Source organism: Danio aesculapii, chromosome 10 (assembly GCF_903798145.1).
Source record: "Danio aesculapii chromosome 10, fDanAes4.1, whole genome shotgun sequence".
NCBI lineage: Eukaryota > Metazoa > Chordata > Actinopteri > Cypriniformes > Danionidae > Danio > Danio aesculapii.
Window position 1 is genome coordinate 39,640,614 of NC_079444.1, and position 13,877 is coordinate 39,654,490.

The window sequence follows — 13,877 nt, forward strand, 5'->3', positions numbered from 1 at the left end:
TGTTGGCCTTGCTAGAGATTACACTTCTTCCAATTGCTCTTCCACAAGCATGTTACTACAGTTCAGGATTGTGAATGTAGTGATTGTGCTGTGGACACACACACACACACACACACACACACACACACACACACACATATATATATATATATATATATATATATATATATATATATATATATATATATATATATATATATATATATATATATATATATATATATATATATATATATATATATATATATGTATATATATATATATATATATATATATATATATATATATATATGTATATATATATATGTATATATATATATATATATATATATATATATATATATACATACATGCATAAAGTTGAAGTCAGAATTATTAGTCCCCTGGATTATTAACCCCCCTGTTTATTTTTTCCCCAATTTCAGTTTAACTGAGAGAATATTTTTTTCAACACATTTCTAAACATAATGTTTTTAATAACTCATAATAACTGATTTATTTTATCTTTGCCATGATGACAGTAAATAATATTTGATTAGATATTTTTCAAGACACTTCTATACAGCTTAAAGTGACATTTAAAGGCTTAACTAGGTTAATTAGGTTAACTAGGCAGGTTACTGTATAGTGATGGTTTGTTCTGTAGACAGTCGGGGAAAAAAAAAGCTTAAAATAAAGGCTAAATAAAACAAATAAGACTTTCTTCAGAAGAAAAAATATTATCAGACATACTGTGAAAATTTCATTTCTCTGTTAAACATAATTTGGGAAATATTAAAAAAGAAAAAAATTCTAAGGGGGGCTAATAATTCTGACTTCAACAGTATATATATATATATATATATATATATATATATATATATATATATATATATATATATATATATAGGGAGAATGAGAGGGTTGGTGCGAATTAATTTAATTTAATGGTGGGAATGAATGTGATGTTTTAAAATGTAAATACTGTCATGTGATGAATTGAGGACTATGCAGAAAACATCGGAGAGCAAATCAAGGCAAAAACTAGTGTAATTCTGTTATAAATTAGATTGTTTTGTTTTTACTGTAGTAAGTTCTTTATAAAATTATATATTTATTTATTTATTTGGTACCATATATGATAAAATGATAAATAGACAACGCAAATTGTATTGCAACTAGAGGTCATTTGCTAATTAGCAGACATTACAAACTATGTCAGTATCAGATATTTATGGTGTAAACATGTGCGTATACAAATGTTTGATAAATGAATAAATTGTTTTAGTTACACAATGAAAAATGATTGAGCAGCTGTGAAGAGTTTGACAGTTTAAATGAGAATTGACTCATCATCAGTTTTGATCAACAAGCCATATGCCATTAGTTTTTGTCCAACCTACAGAAATGTGTACTTACTGTTTGCAGACATGTGCCAAAGCGTTTGCAATTTGCTTAAATCAATATGAAATACCACTCTGATGTGAACAACAATCTAATTGTTCAGAAATCTAAATTTTGTTTTGAAAAATAAAAATTTCAATTGAGAACTGAGCCAAAGCAACTGAGAAAAACTGTAAACTTTATTTGGATAATAATTGAAGGTCCAGGGTGGTTTATTTCGCTGTGGCGACCCTGGTTTAATAAAGGGACTAAGCTGAAAAGAAAAAGAATGAATAATTGAATGAAGGTCCAGTTTAAAACATATTGTTTGCTAAAACACTGATGTATATGTTGTTGATATTATGGTCTATATCAGGAGTGCTCAAACATTTTCTTATGAAGGGCTAAAAACCAAACTTAATTGAGGCTTGTGGGCTGAAGGTAAATCTAGTTGCCATGGGTAATTTCTTAATTTATTTAATAATATTTCAAATGAATAGAAAACATTGCTTTATATTACCCAATACAGTATATGTTTTTTATTTTATTTTACCATGAACTTATGAGTAAAAACAAAACAATCTCATTTAAAACAAAATTACACTAGTTTTTGCCTTGATTTGCTCACAGATGTTTTCTGCACAGTCCTTAATCCGTCACATGACAGTATTTACATTTTAAAACATCAGATTCATTTACAACATTTAATTGAAACATTTAATTGCAGTTTTCTTTTTTTGTAACTCAGCAATAAAACAAATTACATCAAAGTATAAATGACAATCTGTGTTAAAGTCATTCGCACCAACCCTCTCCATCATTTTCACTATATATACAGTTGAAGTCAGAATTATTAGCCCCCCTTTGATTTTTTTTTTTCTTTTTTAAATATTTCCCAAATGATGTTTATCAGAGCAAGGAAATTTTCACAGTATTTCTGATAATATGTTTTCTTCTGGAGAAAGTCTTATTTGTTTTATTTCGGCTAGAATAAAAGCAGTTTTTAATTTTTTATGAACCTCTTTAAGGTCAAAATGATTAGCCCCTTAAAGCTATATATTTTTCGACTGTCTACAGAACAAACCATTGTTATACAATCACTTGCCTAATTACCACAACCTGCTTAGTTAATCTAATTAACCTAGTTAAGCCTTTAAATGTCACTTTAAGCTCTATAGAAGTGTCTTGAAAAATATCTAGTCAAATATTATTTACTGTCATCATGGCAAAGATAAAAGAAATCAGTTGTTAAAACTATTATGTTTAGAAATGTGTTGAAAAAAATCTTTTCTTCGTTAAACAGAAACTGAGAAAAAAAACAGGGGGGCTAATAATTCAGGGGGGCTAATAATTCTGACTTTTACTGTATATATATATATATATATATATATATATATATATATATATATATATATATATATATATATATATATATATATATATATATATATATATATATATATATATATATATATATGTAGATCTGTTTTGCTAAACTAATGACGATTTAGTGATGTTATTTCAATAAAATTGACCAAATGATTTACAGAATCTTCCATAAGATATCTTCCGTAAGATATGTAAAACACTAAACTTTATAATCACATTCAGTAGCAGAGTTAACCAATGAACTTAAATCACATAATCTGTTTACATGCAGTTCACGAATCAATCAGTCTGCCGCTAATCTGCCTGCACTGTTGCGCCACACTAGTATTTACGACACTTGTGTTCGCAAGACGGCAGCGAGCGAGCGACACACATGTGGAGAGCGGTGCCTTGTATTTCTGCATTCAGACCCCTGACTCGAGTCTGTGTGTTTTCACAACAAGTTAAACTTTGCTCACCAGTGTTTCCAGCCCACAACTTCTCTCATTTCAGTCCATGTAGCTCTGTGCACGCCAAGGGTTTGATGTCAAAAAGACGAGCTCCCAGCAGGAAGATGTCTCAGTCCGAAGTTCAACGCATGGTCTGGGTGGATCTGGAGGTAAACAGATGATAATTGTCACAATAAACGACGCAATACTTCAATTTTACACCATTTTATTGATTCTGTTTTCAAGTTGGTGCTTTGACAGGAACAGTATTTTGATAGAAACGCACATGTACGGTTAAGAATCACTGTTTGACAGCAAGTCTGCAGATTGAATTCGCATAAAATTGAGGTAAGGGTGGTTTTGTATTCGCACATTCGTTCATTTTTAAACGGTGACAAGTTGTGGGACGGTTTTAATATGGTTTAAAATGCTACTTTAAAAATTCGGTCTGAAATTGCATGTAAACATGACTTCAAAACACCATTAACTTTTTTTCATAGCACTATTTAATTGTGAACAATGTTGCACTTCAATAGTCATTGAATGCTTATATGATTTCCCTAACGTTATTTAGAATTAGCAGAGAATAATTTTCTGACATTATATTATTGAGAAAGTCTGAATGTGCGAATAACCATCTTTACCCAAACAGCCTTGTACACTACCTGAGAAAAGTCTTGTGGTTGATCCCAGTTGTAAGAGAAACGAATAAAAATTTGACTCCCAATCATCCCAATCATCACACATACTGGAGAAAACCTAGTGGAACCAGCATGGACCCAAGATTCTCACAGAAATCAGTCAAGTTTGGTGGAGGAAAAATCATGGTTTGGGGTTACATTCAGTATGGGAGTGTGCGAGAGATCTGCAGAGTGGATTGCAATATCAACAGCCTGAGGTATCAGGACATTCATGCTGCCCATTACATTTTAAACCACAGGATAATGCTCCTCATACTTCAGCCTTCACATTAAAGTTCCTGAAAGCAAAGAAGGTCAAGGTGCTCCACGATTGGCCAGCCCAGTTACCAGACATGAACATTATTGAGCATGTCTGGGGTAAGATGGAGGAGGCTTTGAAGATGAATGCAAAGAATCTTGATGAACTCTGGGAGTCCTGCAAGAACGCTTTCTTTGCCATACCAGATGACTTTATTAATAAGTGATTTGAGTCATTGCAGAGATGTATGGATGCAGTCCTCCAAGCTCATGGGAGTCGGACACAATATTCATTCTGTTTCCACTGCATCATGACTTTATATTCTATACTGGACATTATTTTTGTTAGGTGACAAGACTTTTGTGTAAGCAAAGTCAGACCTTACTGTCATAATTAAATAATTAAAAATCAAGGCATGATCATATTTTGGTAAAATAAGCGTAATCTAGAGGCCTTTCATATAAGCCACTTCTGATACCAAATGATCAACTAGAAGTCAAGTTATTATTTGTTGTTCCTAAAACTTGGATAAGCGACAAGACCTTTGCAGGTAGCATATAAAATAACTAACGTTACGTACAAGGTTATAAATAGTAATAGCATCCCTTTCAGATAAATGCCTCAAACTGTAAAACACAAATAGAATCATTTCTTCTGTTTCACAATACTTAGTTTAGGACTGGTTAATAGGAGTAATTGTGTTTCTTAAAATGTTGTGTAACAAAAATCTCCATTTTCAAATGGTTTGGTTTGAACATGTGATAATATATACAGTATAAAGGTTTTTTGCCGAAGTCAGATATAGAATTAACTTTTTTCGCTTTATTTTCAATATATTTATTTCACAACAAGGGACATTAATCAAAATTCCTCAAGAACTTAAATGTTCCCAAATGATCCCAAAGACTAGTTTTCATTGGTAGGCTCTTGGCCTAATGTTAAAAGCCTATACAATATATATATATATATATATATATATATATATATATATATATATATATATATATATATATATATATATATATATATATATATATATATATATATATATATATATATATACAAATTCAAACTATAACTAAAACTCAAAGCACATTCTCATTTGGAATCTGCCCTCACAGAAGTTGTTAAACAGGAACTCTTTGCAAATGGTGTCTTCATGTTTATTGTGCATTTAAATAAAATATGATCTTCTAGTTGTGCGCAACACCAACATTTTACTTCCTGTTCCAGATGACAGGCCTGGACATTGAAAAGGACCAGATTATTGAAATGGCTTGCATTGTTACAGACTCTGACCTGAACGTCATTGCAGAAGTAAGTGATGATGTTTTCATGGTACAAAAGTGTAACTGTACAAACTACATAAAGTCAGCGTGAGATGATGTGGATTTCAGTTCATGTTTGTTCTTCTGATGTATCTTACACTGATTTAAACTGTCATTGCATATGCTTACTAGGGGCCAAATCTGATCATCAACCAACCAGATGATCTACTTGACGGCATGTCAGACTGGTGCAAAGAGCATCATGGGAAAGTGAGTATAGATTGGCGCTAGGGCTGCATGATATTGTAAAAATGTTTCCTGGATTGTTTGAGAAGTGTGAGTGCTCTGAATCGGGCCCAGGCACGGTTCAGTTGGCCGGCCCTGGCCCAGTTGGAAGAGGTGTGCCAGAGCGCGGTTCAGTTGAGATTAGGCGTGGAGTGCAAAGCATGCCTGATCCCGAAACTGAAGACGAGAAGTCACTTTTAAGGGACTGCTGCATATGGATTTATTAATCATTCTTACTGTTCAATGAACACAATCTACAGTCGTAGATTATTAAAGACTCAAACCCCTCACTGCACGACAGCTGCACCTTTAGCAAACCTCCTAATTCCTGCAACACGAGGACTTTATGATTGTTTATGAGCGTCAAAAGTGGCTGATCTGTTCGGCGAAATATTTGACTGCGTGTTACTGCATCTCAAACGACTAAAACGATATAAAGAAATCTCCACTGTGCTGAGCGAGAGCACTTCTTAAACTAAACAGCACATCATCAATGACGCAAGCGCAGAGGTGGGCAGTAACGAGTTACATTTACTTCGTTACATTTACTTGAGTAAATATTGGGTAGCGTGTACTTTTTGAGCACTTTTAAATATGTGTACTTTTACTCTGACTCAAGTAAATTATTAGAGAAATCAGTACTCTTCTCTACATTTGGCGGCGTTCCTCTGTTACTGTCAAATGAAAATAAATATGATTCATATGATTTGTTTGCAAATATCGCGAGGCGCCACATTGGAGATGTTTTGAGGTTGCTATAGTGACCCGCGTCTCCCGCTTTCGGTTAGAGTGCGTGTGCCTAGGTTAGAATAATGGCTGAAGTTTAGGAAGACGTGCTAGTTTATACTGCTGTCCCGCCATGTCGCTATCTGCGGTTCCTAGAATGACTGTCACGCTGTCTGTGCAGTAAGTTCATCGGACCGGATTACCCGGCCTCAAGTTCAGTCTATGTTTTTACTCCAAGATGACAACAAGAATAGTTTCATAATGCAATGCACGCATCAAACTGACATCGCAGCATATACATGAATGACAGCTCCAACCTGAAAAAAACACGTAGTGGTAAGTGTCAACAATATCCCAATTTGAACCTTATAGTAACTATGGGATAACTAAAGAAACTGCTGTTTAATGGAATAACTGATTAGCCCTGCACATATTAGTCATTCCCCCTGTCAACCATAAAAAATATAACATTTAAACATTATTTTTTTTAAACATAAAATGGTATATATATATATATCAACAGAAAGATTTTATCAACACATTGAATAACTAATTTCTAATAACTTATTTTGTTTTTCTTTGCCATGATGACAGTACATAATACTTTACTAGATATTTTTAAAGATATTTTATAAGTGACATTTAACCAGGTTAATTCGACAAGTTAGGGTAAATAGGCAAATCATATCAAAAGAAATATTGCTTAAGGGAGGCTAATAATATTGACCTTAAAATGGGTTTAAACCATTTAAAAACTACTTTTATTCTAGCTGATATAAAGCAAATAAGACGTTCACCAGAAGAAAAAATATTATCAGACATACTGTGAAAAATTACTTACTTTCATTTGGGAAATATTTAAAATAGTGAAAAAAAATCTAGAATAATTTTGCCTTCAACTATATATATATATATATATATATATATATATATATATATATAATGAAAAGTAACTAGTAACTGTTTACTTGAGTAATTTTTTCATCATATACTTTTTTACTTTTACTCGAGTAACTTTTAAGATTGTTACTTTTACTTGAGTAAAAATTTCCGCAAGTACTTGTTCTTTTACTTGAGTATAGATTTTGGATACTCTACCCACCTCTGCGCAAGCGTGCTTAGGCCCGAATATAATGTGAGTGTGGGCCGTCGGGGGAGATGGGAGAGGGGACAAGCGGGCTTCGGCCCGTTCAAGGCAACTGTACGTGGTCTGAGTTAGATTGATTAGAGTGATTTTGTAGGGGAGTGCATCTGCATTAAATCTAAAAAATTTTTTTTTTAAAATAAATATAAGTTAATATTAAAATAATAATAAGCATACTTAAATACAATAAAAAAAATTACAATAGAAACAAATTTTTTTATTGTTTTCTGAGTATTCAGGTAGAGTTATTGAATAATAATAAAAAAATATATGTTAATTGTTTTTAAAGGTGCTGTATGTAAGTATTTGACTCTTCTAAAGCATATAAAAACCATAATATGTTTGCAGATATTTAAGAAACATGCTAAGTAAATATTCTTTGTTTTGGTCATTTAACCCGCTCAATGCCAGTTTAGTCAGTTTCAGCACCCCAGGTTGGTGGAAAACCGTGTAATTGATTCATTCAGTTAAAAAGGCTCTCAAAGTATGTGTGACTGAAATGCGACCTCCGGTGGACAATAGCAGACTCCGAAATGAGACGCAGATTCAGAGTTCCACATGAGGTGATTAATTAGCAAGTAATGTAAATATTAAGAACGTAAACATTAGTTGAGCAGGTTACATTGTAACCCCGTGTCCTAACAACACGCTATGTGATGAGATATGCAGTGATAAGCAACTGGGCTGTTTGCACAAGATGAAACACGACAGAAATATAAATACAGCTATTCAGAAGCACAGAATAGTGCATTCACTGCACTCCAACGCAATGGTTAGGTTTATAATCGAATTAATACATATTAAACCTCTTTAACATTATTAAATGTAGATGCTGAACCACTGATATGTGTTGGTTTGCTCTGAATCACAGTTCTTAAGTTCAGTTTTACATGGTTTATTTTATTTTCAAGATCTGAGGTGAACTATTTGCTGCTGCTTTCAGTATATAGCAATAAATCTCATGTAAAATGGCATTCAAACTCGCATTGTTAGCATTTAACACTGAATAAAGCACATGAGGTGTACCTAAGGTGATCATAGTTTTGCAAGAAATAGAAGCTGTTTATAAAATCAAAATTTCAGGTGTTGGTTAGGACAAAAACTCCTTTTATTATGGAAAATATCGCGTGCCGTTGCTTTTATTTAGAACGCGACTTAAATCAGCCTTACGGCTCAGTAGTCAAGCACGCTGCTGTTGGTTTCGTCAATCTGGCAACCTGCGCTTACATGTGTTTAGAACCAGGCGTGCAATACCTAGTTCAACCACTGGGTGTTAAACTTGAAATCCAGGCCTCAAAACACATGCAAATGAAAAATTATAATCCAGACTCAACATTGCATATCCTCGATGTGACTATTGCGAATGATCACATTGCGATATAGTTGAATGCTGAAATCATACATTGTGCAGCCCTAATTGATGGGCCTGCTGAGTGTGTCCTCTTTGCCTAAACTGTGTTTGATGCGTGTCGTGTGATTGTTTGTGTGTCAGTCAGGGTTAACACAGGCAGTCAGGGACAGTCACATCACTCTCCAGCAGGCAGAGTACGAGTTTCTGTCATTCATTCGACAGCACACACCACCCGGAGTGTGTCCTCTCGCAGGTAAACTACCACACTACTGTCTGCATTATTCTCTTGCATGTTGCAGGTGTGAAACCACAGTATGTGTGTTTGTGTCACAGGAAACTCTGTTCACGCCGACAAGAAGTTTCTGGATAAATACATGCCTCAGTTCATGCACCACCTGCACTATCGCATCATAGACGTGAGCACCATTAAAGAGCTCTCCAGGTACGTTTATATATTGTTTAATCGGATGACCTAATCATGTGTTTTTATTTATGTTGTTGTTACAAACTGTCCGGCTCTAGACAGCCTGCAACATAAAGAAGAGCCCACGCTGTCAATTAAATAATAAAAAAAATGAAAAGTTATGAAAGAAACTTCAACAATTAACAAATTCAAAATAAATAATCTTTCAAAACAGTCAAAAATTCTGCTATTTGGAGGAAAACCGATCAGGCAGCCCAAGCCATAAACGAAAGCTTCTCTCGATGAAACAAAAGAGTCATCCTTTTATCATGCATTCATCACCGCCAAAGCAACACACCTGTAATGCACTCTAACCTGCGCACACAAGAGAACAGTTAACCTCTTAACAGGAGCACAATCTAGTGGGCAGCCCAGCACCAGGAAAAGAAAAAAAAACTCTAGGCAAGTTTTTAACAGTGTTTTTTAACAGCAGACGATGCTCTAGGCTAGTTTTTAACAGCAGACAATGCTCTAGGCTAGTTTTTAACAGCAGATGGCGCTCTAGGCTAGTTTTTAACAGCAGACGGTGCTCTAGGCTAGTTTTTAACAGCAGACGGTGCTCTAGGCTAGTTTTTAACAGCAGATGGTGCTTTAGGCTAGTTTTTAACAGAAGATGGTGCTCTAGGTTAGTTTTTAACAGCAGACTGAGCTCTAGGTTAGTTTTTAACAGCAGATGATGCTCTAGGCTAGTTTTTAACAGCAGACGGTGCTCTAGGCTAGTTTTTAACAGAAGATGGTGCTCTAGGTTAGTTTTTAACAGCAGACTGAGCTCTAGGTTAGTTTTTAACAGCAGATGATGCTCTAGGCTAGTTTTTAACAGAAGATGGTGCTCTAGGTTAGTTTTTAACAGCAGACTGAGCTCTAGGTTAGTTTTTAACAGCAGATGATGCTCTAGGCTAGTTTTTTACAGAAGATGGTGCTCTAGGTTAGTTTTAACAGCAGACGGTGCTCTAGGCTAGTTTTTTACAGAAGATGGTGCTCTAGGTTAGTTTTAACAGCAGACGATGCTCTAGGCTAGTTTTTAACAGCAGACGATGCTTTAGGCTAGTTTTTAACAGCAGACGGTGCTCTAGGCTAGTTTTTAACAGAAGATGGCGCTCTAGGCTAATTTTTAACAGCAGATGGCGCTCTAGGCTAGTTTTTAACAGCAAAACGTTCTCTAGGCTAGTTTTTAACAGGGGATGGTGCTCTAGGCTAGTTTTAAACAGCAGACGGAGCTCTAGGCTAGTTTTAAACAGCAGACGATGCTCTAGGCTAGTTTTTAACAGCAGACGATGCTCTAGGCTAGTTTTTAACAGCAGACGGTGCTCTAGGCTAGTTTTTAACAGCAGATGGTGCTTTAGGCTAGTTTTAAACAGCAGACGATGCTCTAGGCTAATTTTTAACAGCAGATGGAGCTCTAGGGTAGTTTTTAACAGCAGACGGAGCTCTAGGCTAGTTTTAAACAGCAGACAATGCTCTAGGCTAATTTTTAACAGCAGATGGAGCTCTAGGCTAGTTTTTAACAGCAGACGATGCTCTAGGCTAGTTTTTAACAGCAGACGGGGCTCTAGGGTAGTTTTTAACAGCAGATGGTGCTTTAGGCTAGTTTTAAACAGCAGACGATGCTCTAGGCTAATTTTTAACAGCAGATGGAGCTCTAGGGTAGTTTTTAACAGCAGACGGAGCTCTAGGCTAGTTTTAAACAGCAGACGATGCTCTAGGCTAATTTTTAACAGCAGATGGAGCTCTAGGGTAGTTTTTAACAGCAGACAGAGCTCTAGGCTAGTTTTTAACTGCAGACAGAGCTCTAGGCTAGTTTTTAACAGCAGACGGTGCTCTAGGCTAGTTTTAAACAGCAGACGGAGCTCTAGGCTAATTTTTAACAGCAGATGGTGCTCTAGGCTAATTTTTAACAGCAGATGGTGCTCTAGGCTAATTTTTAACAGCAGATGGAGCTCTAGGCTAATTTTTAACAGCAGATGGAGCTCTATTATTTTTTTATTTGCTCATTTATTAGCTTTTTTTTAATAGCAATTGTCAATTTTCAAAAGAAAAAAAAAAATTCAAAAGCACTTTCTACTTTATTTTATTCTGTTTTTCCAGGCGGTGGTATCCGGAAGACTATAGTCTCGCACCACAAAAAAAATCCTCTCACAGGTCAGTGTGCATCTCACAGGTGTTTTTTTTTTCTTTCCACAACATGACGTTTAGCATTGCAAGCGATCCTTTGATGTCCTGCATAAATATTTTAACCTAAGGCAGAACAGGTTTGTCTTATCTCTGAATGATGCTGTGTCTGTTTGAATTTTTAGAGCGCTGGACGACATCCAGGAGAGCATTAAAGAACTCAAGTTTTACAGAACGAGTGTTTTCAAAGCCAAGGAGAAGAAAACAATAGTTGAAAATGGCAATAAGACGTCCACAAGCTAATCTTGAAGCTGATGTGCAGTGCTTTTAGGATCTCGGATTCACACATTTGAATAAAAGCTTGTGTGAATGCTTGAGAGTGAGCTAAAGCTGTCGGCATCCCTACTGCTTTATTCTTGTTTTATTTTTTTATCATGGCAAATAGCTTCGTTTAAAAAAAAAATCTAAAAAGTTGACATTTGTTGAGTTTAACTCATCCTTTTGAGTGAGTTCCTTTTATTATCCATTGTGTTTCACATTAGGAATGTTTTATTGCTTACTGGATCAAGTCAGTGTGTGGTAATGAAACTGTAGTGTGTTTAAATAGGTTCTTCTGTCTCAGAGTGCTTTCATTACATCCATTTTTTTGGAAATAAAATCTCATTTGTTCCTGTTTTTGGAGGATTTTCATTGAGTTGTCTAATGTTATCCTATGGCTGCAGTAACAGGAAGCACGCGGCAGATGGCGGTATACACTCAGGTAATATCTGGATCATATTTGCACTGGTGATGTGGGGTCGTCGAGTAAAACGGCACATTTAGGTGTTATTATCTTTTCTTTGTCAGTTTAAGATGGTTCACAATTTGTAAAGTACAAGTTAAACATTTATATTAAGAAATGCAGCCTTTCTGTGTACAATGACTCGATTGAGAACTCATTTTACCACTAAAGCAATGGATTAGCACAAGTAGGCCTACCGTAAATACGAATAAAGGGATACAGCTGTTTCCAGAAGTTAACGAGAATTTTATTTTACTTTTTTAATTCTAACATTACTTTAATTCTCTGGTAAACTGTTTTATTAACGTCTACACCTAAACCTGCTCCTCACAGTAATAATAGTAGCGGTAATTATTGTAGTGTCATAGATTTTTATTGTGCGCATTCTCAGTAGCCGCAGATGTATCTCTTCTATGCGGATGATGAAATTGAGGGAGAAACTTGCATGTTTTTTTAAATAGAGTGGAGGAACCATGACGTCAATTTGTATCCAAAACCCGGACGCCAGTTAGCATTTTAGCAGTTCCGGTTTCCCGTCCCAAAGTCATTGGGTTTTTTTCAAGGGGATTTCAGTTAAATCGCTTAAATAAAAGTCAAACGGCAGGTAAGCTGTTCAAGAACCCACTCAACTTATCTAAGTGGAAAGGTGTTTAGTCATTATTGAAAACTAGATATAAACAGACCCACACTTTTGTTTATTTATTTATTTTGATAGATTTTAGTAGATAAATTAGCAAAATATGAAGCTAAACATTGTATTCCCATAATGCCCTCAAAGAAAAAACAGCTATTCGAGATTTATGATATTGTTTATACAATATCTGTATCCCCTATAGCATTTGTATTTGTTGTAAATGAATTTAATTGAATGTGTTGATATTTTGTTCAGTAATTAACAAGATCATCCCTCATGAAGTTTATGTGAAAAATTATGAACACTAACCTTTTAAAATGAGGTATAGGCTAAGGGATTAATTGTGTTTTGGGGGGCACAGGAGTGTGTATTAAAGGGATTGCTATTCAATTCTGCCTTAATTGTCTCATCCTTGCAACTCACACATGGTCGCCCACTGAAGCTATATCAGTACTTGGATGGGGAGACCACACGGGAATGCTAGGTTGCTGCTGGAAGAGCTGTTAGTAAGGCCAGCAGGGGGCGCTCAACCTGAGGTCTTTGTGGGTCCTAACGCCCCAGTATAGTGATGTGGACTCTATACTGCTCAGTGAGCGCTGTCTTTCGGATGAGACATTAAACCAAGGACCTGACTCTCTGTGGTCGTTAAAAATCTCAGGATGTCCTTTCGAGAAAAAAAGGATTGGTTTAACCATGGCATCCTGACCAAATTTGCCCACTGGCCTTCTTAACCATCCCCATATCATAATTGGCTTCATCACCCTGTCTCATCTCCGCCAATCAGCTGGTGTGTGCGGTCTGCCGCAAAATGGCTGCCGTCGGGTCATCCAGGTGGATGCTGCACGCTGGTGGTGGATGAGGAGATTACTCCTCAAAATTGTGTTAAGCGCTTTGAGTGGTCAGAAAAGAGCTATATAAATGCAAGGAATTATTAATATTATTTATTTGTTCAAAACCTGGCCTTCATTGACCTATTAAGTATTTATTTTCTAACTATG

At 35.3% G+C, this 13,877-nt stretch overlaps 1 protein-coding gene across 1 annotated transcript; it reads left to right on the forward strand.

Moving 5' to 3' along the window:
• Window positions 1–3,095: 3,095 nt before the first annotated feature.
• smfn (small fragment nuclease) lies at window positions 3,096–12,139 on the forward strand. The gene is made up of 7 exons (XM_056466818.1): window positions 3,096–3,349; window positions 5,352–5,435; window positions 5,579–5,656; window positions 9,034–9,145; window positions 9,226–9,334; window positions 11,441–11,494; window positions 11,650–12,139. Exons 1-7 carry the CDS (start codon window positions 3,125–3,127, stop codon window positions 11,765–11,767), a joined length of 780 nt encoding a protein of 259 aa, XP_056322793.1. The 5' UTR covers window positions 3,096–3,124; the 3' UTR covers window positions 11,768–12,139.
• The last annotated feature ends 1,738 nt before the right edge of the window (window positions 12,140–13,877 follow it).